Source organism: Nicotiana tomentosiformis, chromosome 2 (assembly GCF_000390325.3).
Source record: "Nicotiana tomentosiformis chromosome 2, ASM39032v3, whole genome shotgun sequence".
Classification (NCBI taxonomy): Eukaryota; Viridiplantae; Streptophyta; class Magnoliopsida; order Solanales; family Solanaceae; genus Nicotiana; species Nicotiana tomentosiformis.
The window spans coordinates 86,764,292-86,779,609 of record NC_090813.1 but is presented as its reverse complement, the minus strand read 5'-3'; the positions used below and the strand labels follow the sequence as shown (position 1 = coordinate 86,779,609).

The following is a 15,318-nucleotide window of genomic DNA, read 5'->3' as shown; positions in this document are numbered from 1 at the left end:
AACTACGTATTTCTTTTAATTGTTGCCTAACTATTCCATTTTTCATCTTTTTAATTATTTTTTTATTCTTTTTACATCCACTAAGTGAATTTTCATTTTGTTTTGCAATCCTACTTGAATATCCATCTTTTTGGGTAACCAACTGAGATCACGAATAAAACTTTTAGTCCTTCTTTACATTGAATAAAGTACAGTGGGTGTGTAATCATTGGCCGGTTTTTGGGAATGTCCAAATGCAATGTCCAGTTGCTTGTAGTTAGATTAAATTCTACTGGATAAAACAGAACAACTGCAATAACGATGGGTCTGGCAGTAGACACAATATTTTAATGTCAATGCGTCAACCTACCAAATTATTTAGTGATCAAATAATATATCGTGGTTGATCAATTATTTCTGTTTGACTTTTATTACAACAAACCTTCTCTTCTTTCACTTATTCCTACACGCAATCACGTTGAAACTTTCTTCTTCCAATTAAAACTCCAACCTCCAATACTTTGAAACTCAACATTATTATGCCATTATTACACCGCGTTGATGTCTAGTCACTGTCTCAAAATTTTAAGATTCTGGTATGCTTATACAAACAACAATCTCTTGAACCCCTCTTTGTTTCTTCTGAGCTGAAAATGAATTATTCTCATCTCATCAGTGTATTTACCATTATTCTTGCTTCTTCCTCTGTTTCAATTCTTGCACAACAGCCTTACATTGGAAAGGGGACAAATGCCTGCGACAGCCAAGATAACTCCAACTCTGCTTTTGGGTATTTCTGCAATGGCGTTAACCGCAGCTGCCAATCTTATTTGACCTTCAGATCTCAACCCCCTTTCACTTCAGTGGCCACCATCTCTTCTCTACTTGGTTCTGATCCTTTGGAACTCTCTCAGCTCAATTCAGTTGCTCAAAATGCTACATTTGACACAAACCAAATGGTTCTTGTTCCTGTCACATGTTCTTGTTCAGGTCAGTATTACCAAACAAACACATCTTATGTCATAAAAAAGGATGATACTTTCTTAACAATTGCAAATAATACTCTCCAAGGCTTGTCTACTTGTCATGCTATCAACGCTGAGAACAAAGAACAAGCTAGTAATCTGGTTCTTGGTTCAAGACTTAATGTTCCTCTTCGATGTGCTTGTCCAACAAAGAATCAAACAGATGATGGTACAAAATATCTGCTTAGTTACTTGGTTACTTTTGGAGAATTTGTTTCCCTCATTAGTGATAAATTTGGGTCGGACACTAGGGCAACACTTGCTGCTAATGGACTATCAGAAAATGATACTATTTTTCCATTCACTACTCTATTAGTTCCTCTTTTGAACCCACCTTTGAGTTCCCAAGTTGTAGGAAATTCTCCACCGCCGCCTCCTCCGTCTTCACCAACACCACCTGCTGTTCCCGTGTCAAATGATAGCTCAAAGAAGACTTGGATATATGTTGTGGTTGGTGTTGTTGGAGGACTTGTCGCTTTGTTTCTTTTGGGGGTGGTTATTTTCTTCTTGTTCTTTAGGAAAAGGCAAAAGAAAGCTGATCCACGGTTTGTTTCTGAAAGCTTTGAAGCAGTTGAGAAACCATTGAATAAGAAAGTTGAAGATGAGTCTGAGGAGTTTTTGGAAAGTTTATCCAGTATAGCTCAATCTGTTAAGATTTACAAATTTGAAGAGATCAAAACAGCCACAGAAAACTTCAGCCCAACATGTTTGATTAAAGGATCTGTTTATCGGGGCACGATCAATGGTGATTTTGCTGCTATAAAGAAAATGAGTGGTGATGTATCCAAGGAAATTAATTTATTGAGCAAAATCAATCATTTTAATCTTATTAGCCTTTCAGGAATTTGTTTTCAAGATGGCCACTGGTATCTTGTTTATGAATATGCTGCCAATGGACCATTAAGTGATTGGATATGCCACCAGAATGGTGATCAGAAGTCTCTTAATTGGACACAAAGAGTACAGATTTCTCTTGATGTGGCCACAGGGCTTAACTATTTGCATAGCTACACATCCCCTCCTCATGTTCACAAGGATCTAAACGGTAGTAATATTCTTCTGGATGGCGATTTAAGAGCCAAGATTGCTAACTTTGGTCTAGCAAGGTCAGCGGATGGAGAAGAAGGTGAGTTTGCCTTGACAAGGCACATAGTTGGGACCCAAGGTTACATGGCACCTGAGTATTTGGAGAATGGTCTAGTCTCCCCGAAGCTGGATGTTTATGCATTTGGAGTTCTGTTGCTAGAGATTCTCACTGGAAATGAAGTTTCTGTTCTATATGAAGGCTCGAATACTAACTTGGCTGAGGTGTTGATCCCTGTGCTTCATGATGAAAATGCGAAGGAGAATTTGAGCAACTTCATTGATCCTTCTCTGCAAGGGAAGTACCCTGCGGAACTAGCCATTGCCATAGTCAGATTGATCGATAACTGCATAAAGAAAGATCCTTCTCATCGCCCTGGTATGGATGAGATTGTCCAATCTCTTTCAAGAATTATGACAGCCACACACTCTTGGGAAATGTCATATAGCATTTCAGTATCACCTCAAAGATTGTCCTAGATCAGTGAATGTAAGGTTTTTTGTTTGGGTTTTCCTCCTCCTATGTCTAGCATGATTTGCTATGTGCATAATGTTATTACCTTATTATGAAAAGCTATTGCACCAATTACCCTTCATAAATATTAGTTTAAACTTCAATCAAGCCACCTTGTGTTCTCTTGTTATGTTGTTTCTTGCTTTGTGTAATGTATGCAGTCCTCCTCATGTTCCAGATATATTCAACAACAACAACAACAACAACAACCCAGTATAATCCCACTAGTGGGGTTTGGGGAGGGTAGTGTGTACGTAGACCTTACCCCTACCTGGGGTAGAGAGGCTGTTTCCGATAGACCATCGGCTCCCCTCCCTCCAAGAACTCCCCACCTTGCTCTTGGGATGACTCGAACTCACAACCTCTTGGTTGGAAGTGGAGGGTGCTTACCACTAGAGCAACCCACTCTTGTCCGGAAAACAAAATACAGGAAACAGGACTAAACTTGCTGGCATTACCTTGTAGTGGCAATATATGATTGACCATGTCGTTTGTTTTTGCATCTCATATTGTTGGTAGCTATACAACTTTGTGAACGCAATAGAGCAACCTTTTATCAAGCCATTGTGTGATGTGTAACCTGGGTATAAGCTGTGTTGAATCTGTAGGTTCAGCTACACATAAAACATACATCAAGTATAAGGAAAGATTGAAGGAATATACCTGTTTGTATGTTCCCACTGATGCCACAACATTCGAATAATCTAGCCGTCCGAAAACCAATAATTAATTAGATCATGTTTGACTTGTAGAATTCGCAGATCAAGAACCATAAAGTATATGAAGGTTTTTGCATTGATGATGGCATAGGTACGGGGTCGGCCTCTGGAAAAAAAGGAAACATTGACTATTAGCTTTCAAATCCAATGATTAAATGCATATCTAGGAGCAATATGTGAAGGCAAGGCCGGCCGGCTAGTTGTTTAAATTAAATTAATTCAATTTAACTTTTTAAAAAGAGCCAGCAGCCTAGTGGTTATTATTATTATTATTATTATTGGAAAAAGAATACCCTTAGGGATTTAACTAACACGATTAATGCATATCCGAGCCTCTTGTAACCCAATGGGTTTGTTATTGGTATATTTAAGTTGTGATCATTTTCAACTGAAATAGGCTTAAATGGAGCGATGTAGATAGTTGAGAAGTCATACAGGTGATCCTAATTGGGCTGAGAGGCGTAATTTTGTGACTGAGACGAGCTTAAATAGAGCGACGGACTGTGAAGAGTCAAATAGCCAACCCCAATTTGCTTGGGATTGAGTCGTAGTTGGTATTGTTTTTATTAAGTTGTGACCATTTTGGACCGAGACGAGTTTAAATGAATATGAACAACGATGTGTCAAATAGCCGATCCTAATTTGCTTGTGACGAAGCGTAGTAGTTGTTTTTGTTTATATTAAGTTGTGATAAGTTACCGTCTTCTATCTTAGTAGGCTTTAGTAAAACATTACCATTTGGCATATAACGATTTCAATTTTCAGGATAAATTGTCTATTCCTGGATTTGTTGCAGATGATGCCTTTAATAAGCAGCTGCATCTTAGTTTCTTGCAAGACTGTACAAAGCACCAGACCCGCTCATCAAAGCTAGGTCAACAGCTGATGATGCAATACAAATTTTTCTTAGACAATATTGCAAATAGACCATGAATTACCATTTTGAAACTTCCCTTATATGCTAGAAATTGTTTAATACTACTTGTCAAATGTGGAAGGCTGCAATGGTTGTTAGATGAAAAGGTCGTTTAACTAGAAAATTACTCCAGATCATTAGTGGTCTACATCAATGTGGTAGCATCAATTTGTCAATGACATATGATGTTTGACTTTACACAGAAGACCATTTTATGTTTTCACTTGACTTACAGAGCCCATAAGGGCATGCACCTCAACTTCCTGTGTTGCCACTGAATCACTCTGAACCAATAGAATACCATGGAAAATTTTCTGCTTATTCTTTTCTTAAGTTTCACAATTCTATCTTCAAAGGTCTATGCCCAGCAAAATTATTCAGGCAATTCCGTCATGAGTTGTAAAGGAACCAATGAAACAGGAACTTATTCTTCTTTCCTCTATTCTTGCAATGGTGAAAAGCTCTCCTGTCGTGCATTTCTGATTTTTAGATCACTCCCTCCTTATAATTCAGTATCTTCCATTTCAAATCTCCTAACTTCGGACCCTGATGAGATTGTCCACATCAACAACATCTCAAGGTCTGAAATCTTGGATCAGAACAAAGAACTTATAGTTCCAGTAAATTGTTCGTGTTCAGGTCAGTACTATCAGGCTGTCACCTCTTATGTTATACCAAGCAAATACGACACCTATTTTACAATCGCAAACAACACGTATCAAGGGTTGTCTACCTGCAATGCCCTTGTACATGAAAATGTCTACAATGCAATGGATTTGATTCCTGGTTTAAATTTGCATGTACCACTCAGATGTGCCTGTCCTACAAAGGATCAGACTAGAAATGGTGTGAAATATCTGTTGACTCATTTGGTTACTTGGGGGGAAAACATCTCTACCATTAGCGCTCAGTTCAGTATCAGTAGTCAAAGTACAGCATATGCAAATGGTTTTTCTGAAAATTCAGTTCTTTATCCTTTCACAACTATATTGATTCCTCTGACAGAAAAGCCTTCAAGCTCCCAAACAAGGACTATTAATATAGCACAGACTCAAATCATTTACCCTTCTAAGAACAAAATATCGTACAAAAGTATTTTTATTGGGGTAGGAGCTGGTGTTTCCCTTGCAGTCCTTTGTTTTATCTTGTTCATTGTCTTAAAGCATAAAAAGGAAAAGAAAAGTGGTGAAGTAGTGCTTGGGAAAGGAAGAGAAGGGAAACAGAAATGGAATTTAACAGAACATATCCTGGAAAGAATAGTTGGTGTGGATCAAATGATAAAAGTCTTTGAATTTGAAGAACTGGTGGCTGCAACAGAAAACTTCAGCCCTCGAAAAAGACTAAGTAATTATGTTTATAAAGGGTTCATTCGAGGAAAATTGTCAGCTATTAAGGAGATGAGAACAGACATATCGAAGGAGGTTAAGTTCTATTCAAAGATAAACCATTTCAATTTAATTAGCCTCACTGGTGTCTGTAAGCATAATCAATTATCCTATCTTGTTTTTGAGTTCATGGAAAATGGATCTTTAAAAGAATGGCTTTGCAAGGATGATAATCCAGAGGCTGAGAGCTGGAACTTCAGAATTCGTATTGCCTTAGATATCGCTGATGGTCTAGATTACATTCATAACTTCACAGATCCAGCTTATGTGCACAATAACATTAGTAGTAACAGTATCTTACTTAACAGAGATCTAAGGGCCAAGATTGCAAATTTCAGCCTGGCAAGATCAGCTGACAATGAAAAGTCAAGTTCATCTATAAAATGCGTCAAGGGAAGAAATGGCTACTTGGCACCTGAGTACCTTGAAGCTGGTCAGGTTACTCCAAAAATAGACATCTATGCATTTGGAATTGTTCTATTGGAGATAATTACAGGAAAAGGGGCTGTTTTCGAGCAGGATGGAAAAGAAGTATTGTTATCGGAGACAGTGCTTGGAATTATGGATGAAGAATCTAACATTCAAGAATTTGCAGATTCCAGGCTACAAGTTAAGCACCCTCTTGGTTACATAATTGAACAGACTGATCTTGTGCTTCGATTGGTGAAACTATGTGCAGCATGCTTGAAGACAGAACCTGAAGGAAGACCAACTGCTGCAGAAATAATATCTACCTTAATGAAAATCCAGTCAGATGTACAAAACTAGACAACTTGGGAACAGAATGAATAAGTGCTGTTATATTCAGACAGGTCTCAGTAGTGAACTTTTGTTTCTTAAATGTAACGTTATGACTTAGCTGTGGCCTCTGTAATGTTCATTTAATTCCTCTTCCCTTTTCTCTCATTTTTTTTGTTTGGAATGATTGAAGTCACTTCTTTGATAGATGCGACTCTACAGGTTTTACAATGGCAACAGTTAAAAAGAAATGCAGGGAATAACCAGACGCGAGGACTCCAATTTACAATATATTGTGGAGATAACTCATCGTTCCCATTGCTTTATTCTCCAAAGCGTATCAATACAATAGTAGAATACGTTCAGTGTACATTTTTTTTATGTCAACGGGATATTACTGGACTGATAATCTGAACAGACTCCTCTGATTCACCTGGATTCAAAGAACTTTCATATATTTTCAAAGATGATTGACTGAGAAGACTGAGAGGGAAGACGATATCTGTCATTTTTGGCCTCTGCTGACTTCTCTCATGTGCACGCTGATGCCAAGGCAACTAGATTTAGATTACCATTAAAAGGGTAAAAACTTAACTGTGTATGTTCATGCATGTACTGCTAAGCATTTGCAATATCCAAGGCTACGTGTAACCTTTGACTCAATCCAAAAGTAATTGAAATCAGTTAAATGAATACTCTGAGTCTAGTTAGATTATGTATACATTGACCCCCTCAACCTACTGTAACTCTCCTCCTTTGTTCTAATTTAGTACTATGTGAAACTCACATAGTCAGTATCTACCAACAATGTTCTCTGGATAAGATGAAAAATTAGAGAATACAATTATATAATATCACGAGCAGCCAAAGAAGATGCGAGTTTTGCTGCTTATATGGAGTCAATAGGTATTAAACAACCAATCTCCTCCTTCTGCAAGGTAAGACAATTCAGCATTACTATGTTTAGATTTCCTTTATATGAACAAGTATACAGCTTAAAGTATCGGAGCTACATTATATGTGCATCTTATAGATGCATTTACTCTTTACTTTTTCATTATTGTATTATTATTATGATGATTATCATCTCTGTATGGTATTTGGTCCTATAAAACTAGAATCGCGTTGAAGTGGAAGCACTGAGAGTGACTGAATAATTTAACAAGGGAATGTTCCTGTAAGCTTGATATGGTCAAGTGTTGTCTTGAGGCCATACTTGAGCACTGCCTTATTGCCTTCTCTGAATCCATCCCCATAAGTTGCTGAGGTATCTGATTCAATCTGGTGCTTGAAAAAATCACCCAATTTCTTCTCAAACTCGGAACGTTTCCCTTTCTTTGATGAAGTAGTAGATGGTGATGAAGAGGACGATGAGGATGCAGAGGAAGATGCAGAAGTTGTATTACTACCAGAACCAGCTATAATTTCAGAATCCAACCACATGTGAGCTAATACTTGGCAGATACCTTCTTCAACTTCTGGACTAAGACTCGGATAACCTAAGATCATTTAAATGGAAACACCTATCTTCAGAATATTAACAGAGAAATGACATCATATACAAGTTTTATTAGAAATAAAAGATCCACCTTTAAGCCGGAGCCATGCATGCATCATTTCATGAGCCAAAATTGAACCAGTCAATAACCTGGACATAAGTAAATTTGTCTCGAGATAAGGGTGAAATAACATTTTCTTTTTGACCATTGTATTAAACATGGGCAAAAGAGTGGCATTTGTTACCTTGGAAGACCATACAAGATTAAAATAGCTGTCACTTCACATCGTCGAATTAACCTGCAAGGCTCTGTAAACATATCTAAAATCCGATAACCACCAATCCGTGGCCGCCTTGATATCTGAAATGTTTGTGGGATAAAGACAGATTTCAATTTGAAAAAATTATGGCCATTAAGGAAAGTGCAGAAGAAGGGAAGATTCATACAGTGCTAATGGTCTGTTCTTCAGACAGGCAGAGTCCTCGAGTCTCAGGCATGTGATGATGACCCTATTAAGACAAACAAACAAAAGCTGGAAATTGAAGTAATAGCTTTCTCAACTCTGATTGTATAGTGTTTTAAGAAATGGATGTGTCTCACATTTTTTTCTCCTTCCATCGCTTCATTTAAGGCTTGTCTTTCCACTAGAAGCAAAGGAATTTGCTGCTCTACTTTCATATTTAAACCTTCGTAAAATTCTTGTATCTCAAGATAAAGGGGTTGACATTCATGAGTATCCATTATTGCAGAGTCCAAGCACTCTAGACACAGCTTCCTACCATCATCATTTATCAGATATCTGGCATCTACGGGCTACAAAATTTAGAAATCCTAACATTATTCAACGGGCACAAGAAAAGGAATGTCGCAAATTGTGACATTTATTCAGGTTTAATAATATCCCTACTCGTTCTGCTAATATTTTATGATAGATATGAACTTTACATCCTTAAAAACCATGTCAAAACCCAAATTGAAAATGTACCAGTAGTATTCTAGCAACTAACCTCCATTCTCTCACAACTGCAACAACGAGGTGTCCCATCAGTTTCATGTGACGGGCAATACTTCTGAAGCCAGAAAGGATGAGCCCTATATTCAATTAGACCAGCCGGATTTGTTGGAATCTAAACAAAATACAGGCAAAATATAGAAAATATAGTTAGTCATAGTTTACCAGACAAAGACGCTGTTTAATACAGTAAAGTTCACTGTGCAATACCACAATAATGAAATGTCAATCTCAGCCAAAAACAATGAATGGATTCCACAAAACCTCTGAAGGCATCTCCCTGAGGATTACTCGAGTCAAGCGGAAATTAAATTAAGGGCTCAATTTTGCTCTATCCATATATAAGAATAGTAGTTCTAGTTGCTTTGCCTTCTCTTTTGTTCTTTTCTTTTTCCTGATCTTTTCCCTCTAGTAGAATCAGTAGACTGCGTGAATGCAACGATGAAATGAAATTTGCATTTGTTTAGCTAAAGTGGAGCAGTTGCAACAGCCTAAAATATGGAGCAGAAACATTTCATATGCTCGCTAAGTATTTCGATGGAAAATAAAACATACAACAAGATCAAATAATAGAGAGAAAAAGCTTCTTGAGGAAGGCCGCTCTTATATCTGATCTAAAGTAGTAAATATGGAGATTGGAACTAGGAAGAATGTGGTGTTGGCTAGAAGATCCAAAAGAATAACGAAAAGCGCAAATTTGGATATGAATGAACACTTACGAAGTTCTTGCAAACATCACATTTTGGGTGATGCTGTTCTTTGTAGCATGATTTATGGTATGGACGGTTATCTGACATCGAAAACTGAAAAAGAAAAAAAAGGTTGTTTTAATATTCAACAATTCAAGGTAGTAGTAATTGAAAGAACCGTGGGATAAAACCTATTGAAGTATTTGAGTATATTTAGACCTCATAGTCAGAAATTGGTTGATTGCAGCCATGGCAACGGAAACATTCTGGATGCCAAACAGCTCCCATGCAGCTTAAATATCTTCCATGACCAATTTCAGCATTACAACCGGCACAGACCCTACACTCCGACAAATTGGTACATAAGGTAGTCTGTACACAAATTTGAAAGAAAATAATGTTTGAAACGACAAAGACACTCTGAGAAGTCTTATATTGCCAGGAAATATAGATGAGTCTATGGCACATGCAGATTCATCTGCAAAGATACAACTCAAAGGGCTTGCTGGATCTCTTTACTCTGTTGAAATGCAAGAGAAAATGAACGACGCTGTTCAGAGTACAAGAATTAACCATCTAATTTTCGGTATAGTTTGAGACATCACTACTTTGAGTTTGTGAAAATAAAATTACATACATATTTAGAGGCAATTCCAAGTAAATAAACAACAGTGTATAGCGTAGATATACATCTCAGACCACTGCTCTTCTTTAACATATGACTGCCTCTTCCACAGTGTTTAAAGCATCAGTCTCAGCCATGATGCCAGAGAAAGATTAGAAAAAGGATGAGTTTATAAGTTAACAAGAACATGATAAGAATTTATTTTTAACAATTCAATTAACAGAGGAAATAGTCAAAACAATTTTGCTCCAGAGAATAGAAGAGGTGTTACCTATATCCACGTGGATACGAGTATGCGACTGGTGGAAAGAAACTTCCAAAATCATATTGAGGTGGAGACGACTCCACATTCAAACTTTCCTGAAGAGCCTTGGCAAGCGCCTCGTCTTCCTCCAAGTTGGGTTCACTCTCTATTAAGTAGTGGTACAAGATTAAGGTATACATGATTAGCAATTAACCACCAATATACTAGAACTGGATAAGAAATTATAGATTTGCCTAGATACTATATAACCCCTAAAAATACAGTTCAAGAACAACAGTAAATAAGTTCTATTATGTCTGACCACTGACAAAAACATTAAATTTCAGATTGCTTGTGCATTTATAACCACACAGATTCTCCAAAGAAAGTTTAGGATAAAATTTACAGGGCCTCTCCAAAGAAAGTTTAGGATAAAATTTACAGGGCCACCTCAATAGGGTGAGCATTATTCAAATTCTTCCGATATACTATGCAGTTTGATAATGAAGTCAACAAGAAAATTTTGAATGGAAACAAGTAGAAAGCTTCTTTGTAGTTTACAATGTCATTATTCATCAGATGATGTAGACAATCAGAAGTTCAATTTTCGTACATGGATGACATCCATATTGAATCCTAGTCATGCTACTTACCGATTACTTTTTTCCCTTTCTGATCCTCTTCTGCTAGAGAAAGTGCAATGGCACGATCAATTTCTTCATTATCGAAATCTGACAATGCATCCTACACTCAGTCCGTATTATCATATTCAGTTAGCAAGGGAAAGACTTATTTAAGAGTTAGAACTTTCAGAGCATTTTCTCAGCAACATAGTTTGGGAAAATGCTCAGTTTCTCCTGCACCAAGCAGTTATAATAAACAGAACAACTTGAAAGAGATGAAGGTAAAAGGTTAAGCAAATTAGCAATCGAACACTAATTACCACTGAAGCAGTTGGTTCCTCCCAAATTGTACTGTCCTCATACCCTCCCTGATATTGCCCTCCTTCGTGCCCGGAATGATACTGCCCTCCCTCGTAGCCCCCATGATATTGCCCACCCTCATACCCTCCATGATATTGCCCTCCAGAGATCCTGTGAGTGGAACCTCCAAATATCTTTTCTAGCCAGCCCATAATACAAATGACGTAACTGGTGTACAACAACTATGCCTCAATCCCAAGCAAGTTGGTGTCAGCTATATGAATCTGGCACCAGTGTGTTGGCAATAAAAACCTGCAAAGCCAACGATATCGATTAAGTAACAATAGAATTGTTTGTGGACTGGATCATCCATATCTGCTATTAATCTCAAACTGATCCTATAAGCAACAAAACTGATACTCCGTATGAGCTTTGCAGAGATGGAACTGCACATACAAATAGCAAATCATCTACAAAGAATGACCACGAACACAAGCCGATAATCAGCTGATAAAAAAGGATGATCTTTTCAAAAATTGCAATAAAATGATCAGCATAATATGTTGCAATATATCAATCAATCAAACCTAGTGAAATCCCACTCTGAGGAGGGTAGTGTGTACAAGAAACTCATGTAATAAATAAGGTGACCCATGAAAACTTTAAGCCAGTGAAAACTCATCACTGAATAACGACCACCCACCAACCGTCAAAAAACAACCGACTATTGATTTGAGGTCTAATATGAACTACTATGATCCAAGTTAAAAGAAACAGAAAATTCATACAAAAAACTGTACAAGGAACAGAGAAGAGTCGTTATGTGTTTGTAGTCTCACTTCCGAATAGTTAAAAGAATCAGCACAATTTTGAAGGAATCTGATGAATAAGGAGCAGACAAAGCATCAAATTCAGTTTGAAGGTAGGTCATGCCCCTGAATTGGAGAGATACCCATATCCCCCACCACCATCATTCTACACAAGAATAAACACAAAACTTGGGAAAATTACAAGAAGAAAAAAAGTGAAAGATCGAATCACAGAAGTGGTCAGTGGGGAATTCTTCTTGGCAGGTTCAGAGGAACATTCTAGTGGAAGTGTGAAAAAAGATAAAAAGTAAGCCAGAAAAGGAAAAACCAAATAAAGGACTTGAATTCCACGCAAAAATGGACCCAGAAAAAAATAAAAAAGTTCAAAACTTTTCCAAAGTACAGTAATTAGATCGATACCTTCCTCAAAAATTGATTAAAGGGGGTACGAAAAAAAAATCCGATTTTTCAAAATTGAAAAGTTTTGTGCTTTTCTTGGAGGTGGGACCTTTGGTCCATTATAATTTGATACCATCAGTCCACAATATGTTAAAAACCCATAACCTACTCCTGTTAACCTTTCTTATTGAGAATGCGTCAGCAGAGAAAGAGAAGACGATTTTTGGGTCATCTTCCATACTGTTGATTCTTTTGGCTTTTTGCTCCAAGTGGGTACTGTGCAGTGGACTTGATTAAGTCTTGCATTTTCTTTTTCTTTTGCTTTGCTTTTTTGTTGTAAAATGAAATGAAGGAGAATTTTCTTGTTTAATCCAAAGTGAAGAAATTGAGTGGCAGTTTAAGGAAGTGTGGCAGGTGGAAAGTACAAATCAAAGCTCAGAAAATTGACAAGTGGCTAAATGAAGATCCAATCTCAAAGTGGCTGCTTTCTAACTTTGCTTAACGTTCTGACACCAAGTGCCTGTCTACTACTGTCTATTGTCCTATAAAATCGACTTTGCTTTTTCTAACTTACAACTCTGGAAAAGGCACTTCACCCGCTCTGTTCTGACTTCAAGACATCCGCCACTTGATTACTTCTCAATTACCCACGTAATATTAGAATTTTTTCTTCTTCTTTAAATTCTTATTATAAAAAATTACTTGCATTAATTTGGATTCCTACCAAACAAATCCACTAAAGAAACAAACACACTTCTCTATACATTTTTATGGCTCGAACTCACGGTATTCTAATTAAGTGTGCACATATGTTAATGTTGAGAGAAGGATGAGACAGTAAAGAAGAGCCAGAGAGAAGGTCAGTTGTGGAGAGCAACCGTCTCGGATATTTTCTCATTAAATCAAAAAAGAGATCAACTGTATAATTTATATTATTTTCTAACTCACTAACTTAACCCAATACTAACTTGTGTCTAACTAACTAACTATAATTACGACTAAGATACCTCATTATATACACAATGTATCACTACTACTAAGACATAATATTTCTACACTACCCCTCAAGTTGGGTGATGAAATACATTGATCGTCCCCAACTTGCACACCATATTATTGTGTAGCTGCTTCCCACGACCTTTAGTCAATATGTTTGCCACCTGGTTTTTGCTACATACATGTTCTGTCTTGGTCACCCCACTTTGTATCCTTTCTCGTATAAAATGATAATCTATGTCTATGTGTTTAGTGCGCTCATGATACATGGGATTTGAAGTTATCTGCAAAGCTATCTTGCTGTCACAAATTAACTCCATAGGCAGTTCAATCTTCATTCCTAATTCCTGCAATAGTCCATGTAGCCAAACAAGTTCTGCCACTGTAGTTACCATACTCCTGTACTCAGCTTCAGCTGAGCTCCTTGATACTGTACTATATTTTTTTTTATATTTCCAGGAGATTAGTGAATCCCCCAGCTTAATACAATACCCTGTCACAGACTTCCTGGACACCACACATGATGCCCAGTCTGCATCACAAAAGACAATGATTCGTCCAGATTTTCTGCTACTCATCAGTAACCCCAATCCTGGTTGGTCTTTTATGTATCTAACCACCCTTAAAGCTGCTTCATAATGCAACTCTGTTGGAGCATGCATGTATTGACTCAATGTTTGGACTGCGAAGGAAATATCTGGCCTAGTGATGGCCAGATACAACAACCTCCCCAACAGTCTTTGATATGGTCTTTTGTCTTCTAATTCTGGACTTGTACCTTTATCAGATTCAAACAACTTGTCATACTCAAGGCTGGTGAATTTGTGATTTTGTTCTAGAGGTGTTGCAAGTGGCTTTGCTTCCCTTAGACCACATTTTGAGATCAACTCTAAGGCATACTTTCTTTGATTCATAAGTATACCCTTAGATGATCTTGCAATTCAATCCCCCAAAAATATCTCAACTCCCCTAAGTCTTTCATTTTAAAGTTGTTGTTCAGGATATCCTTAGCTTCTTCTATTAGTTTAGTGTCATTGCCAATGATTAACAAGTCATCTACATATACTAGAATAATCACAATATTGGCATCTTGGCCTTTTATGAACAAAGAATAGTCCAACTTACTCTGTGTGAATCCTGATTGTATTAAAGCTGTAGTAAGTTTTAGGTTCCATTGCCTACTAGTTTGTTTCAACCCATACAAGTATTTGAGGAGCCTGCACACTTTGTTCTCCCCCTGGCCACCAAATCCTTGAGGTAGGAACATATAGATCTCTTCAAATAAGTCCCCGTATAGGAAGGTATTGTAGACATCCATTTGGTAGAGTGGCCAGTCAAACTGAGCAACTAGAGAAACAACACACCTGACAGTAACCATTTTGACCACTGGGGAGAAGGTATCATGATAGTCTTATCCTTCTTGTTGAGTGAAACCATTGGCCACTAATCTAGATTTATACCTCTCTACACTACCATCAGCTTTGTACTTCACTTTATGCACCCATTTGCACCCAATAAGTGTCTTACCTGCATATAGATCAACTAAACCCCAGGTATGATTATTAGTAAGGGCATCAATTTCTAATTTCATAGCCTGAATCCAGTAGGATCTTGGACAGCTTGGGCAAATAAGTAGGTTCAGTAATAGCAGAGAAGGCTGCTAGATAAGCATGGTAAGAAGAAGAAATAGAGGAGTAGGACATGGATTTTGATAAAGGGTATGGAGTAGTGGAAGAAGAGTGAACATAGTCTATTAACCATAA

At 37.4% G+C, this 15,318-nt stretch overlaps 3 protein-coding genes across 9 annotated transcripts; 2 read left to right on the top strand and 1 right to left on the bottom strand.

Annotated features, from left to right (window-relative positions):
* Window positions 1-371: 371 nt before the first annotated feature.
* Window positions 372-2,709, top strand: LOC104115782 (lysM domain receptor-like kinase 4). Its single transcript, XM_009626484.4, has one exon. It carries the CDS (start codon window positions 633-635, stop codon window positions 2,565-2,567), a length of 1,935 nt encoding a protein of 644 aa, XP_009624779.1. The 5' UTR covers window positions 372-632; the 3' UTR covers window positions 2,568-2,709.
* Window positions 2,710-4,538: 1,829 nt separating this feature from the next.
* On the top strand, window positions 4,539-6,389 carry LOC104115781 (protein LYK5-like). Its single transcript, XM_009626483.2, has one exon. The coding sequence runs from the start codon at window positions 4,539-4,541 to the stop codon at window positions 6,387-6,389; it is 1,851 nt and encodes a 616-aa protein (XP_009624778.1).
* A 917-nt stretch (window positions 6,390-7,306) lies between these two features.
* On the bottom strand, window positions 7,307-12,922 carry LOC104115779 (protein DA1-related 1). 7 transcript variants are annotated; one of them, XM_009626481.4, is made up of 12 exons: window positions 12,581-12,922; window positions 11,372-11,663; window positions 11,082-11,172; window positions 10,456-10,594; window positions 9,779-9,899; window positions 9,590-9,673; window positions 8,866-8,985; window positions 8,459-8,671; window positions 8,305-8,367; window positions 8,103-8,218; window positions 7,949-8,007; window positions 7,307-7,858 (listed from the first exon to the last, which is right to left on the bottom strand). In XM_009626481.4, exons 2-12 carry the CDS (start codon window positions 11,561-11,563, stop codon window positions 7,518-7,520), a joined length of 1,539 nt encoding a protein of 512 aa, XP_009624776.1. In that variant the 5' UTR covers window positions 11,564-11,663; window positions 12,581-12,922; the 3' UTR covers window positions 7,307-7,517. The 7 variants fall into 7 exon arrangements, with proteins under 7 accessions (XP_009624776.1, XP_009624777.1, XP_009624774.1 ...); XM_009626482.4 differs by having other exon boundaries at window positions 12,739-12,922; XM_009626479.4 differs by lacking the exon at window positions 12,581-12,922 and adding an exon at window positions 12,191-12,540.
* Window positions 12,923-15,318: the final 2,396 nt, after the last annotated feature.

Coding starts and splice junctions, on each gene's coding strand:
- LOC104115782 (XM_009626484.4), top strand. CDS start 633: ATGAATTATTCTCATCTCATCAGTGTATTTACCATTATTCTTGCTTCT.
- LOC104115781 (XM_009626483.2), top strand. CDS start 4,539: ATGGAAAATTTTCTGCTTATTCTTTTCTTAAGTTTCACAATTCTATCT.
- LOC104115779 (XM_009626481.4), bottom strand. CDS start 11,563: ATGGGCTGGCTAGAAAAGATATTTGGAGGTTCCACTCACAGGATCTCT. Junction 11,173..11,371: donor AGGAACCAACTGCTTCAGTG/GTAATTAGTGTT, acceptor GACTGAGTGTAG/GATGCATTGTCAGATTTCGA. Junction 9,674..9,778: donor AACCAATTTCTGACTATGAG/GTCTAAATATAC, acceptor TTTCTTTTTCAG/TTTTCGATGTCAGATAACCG.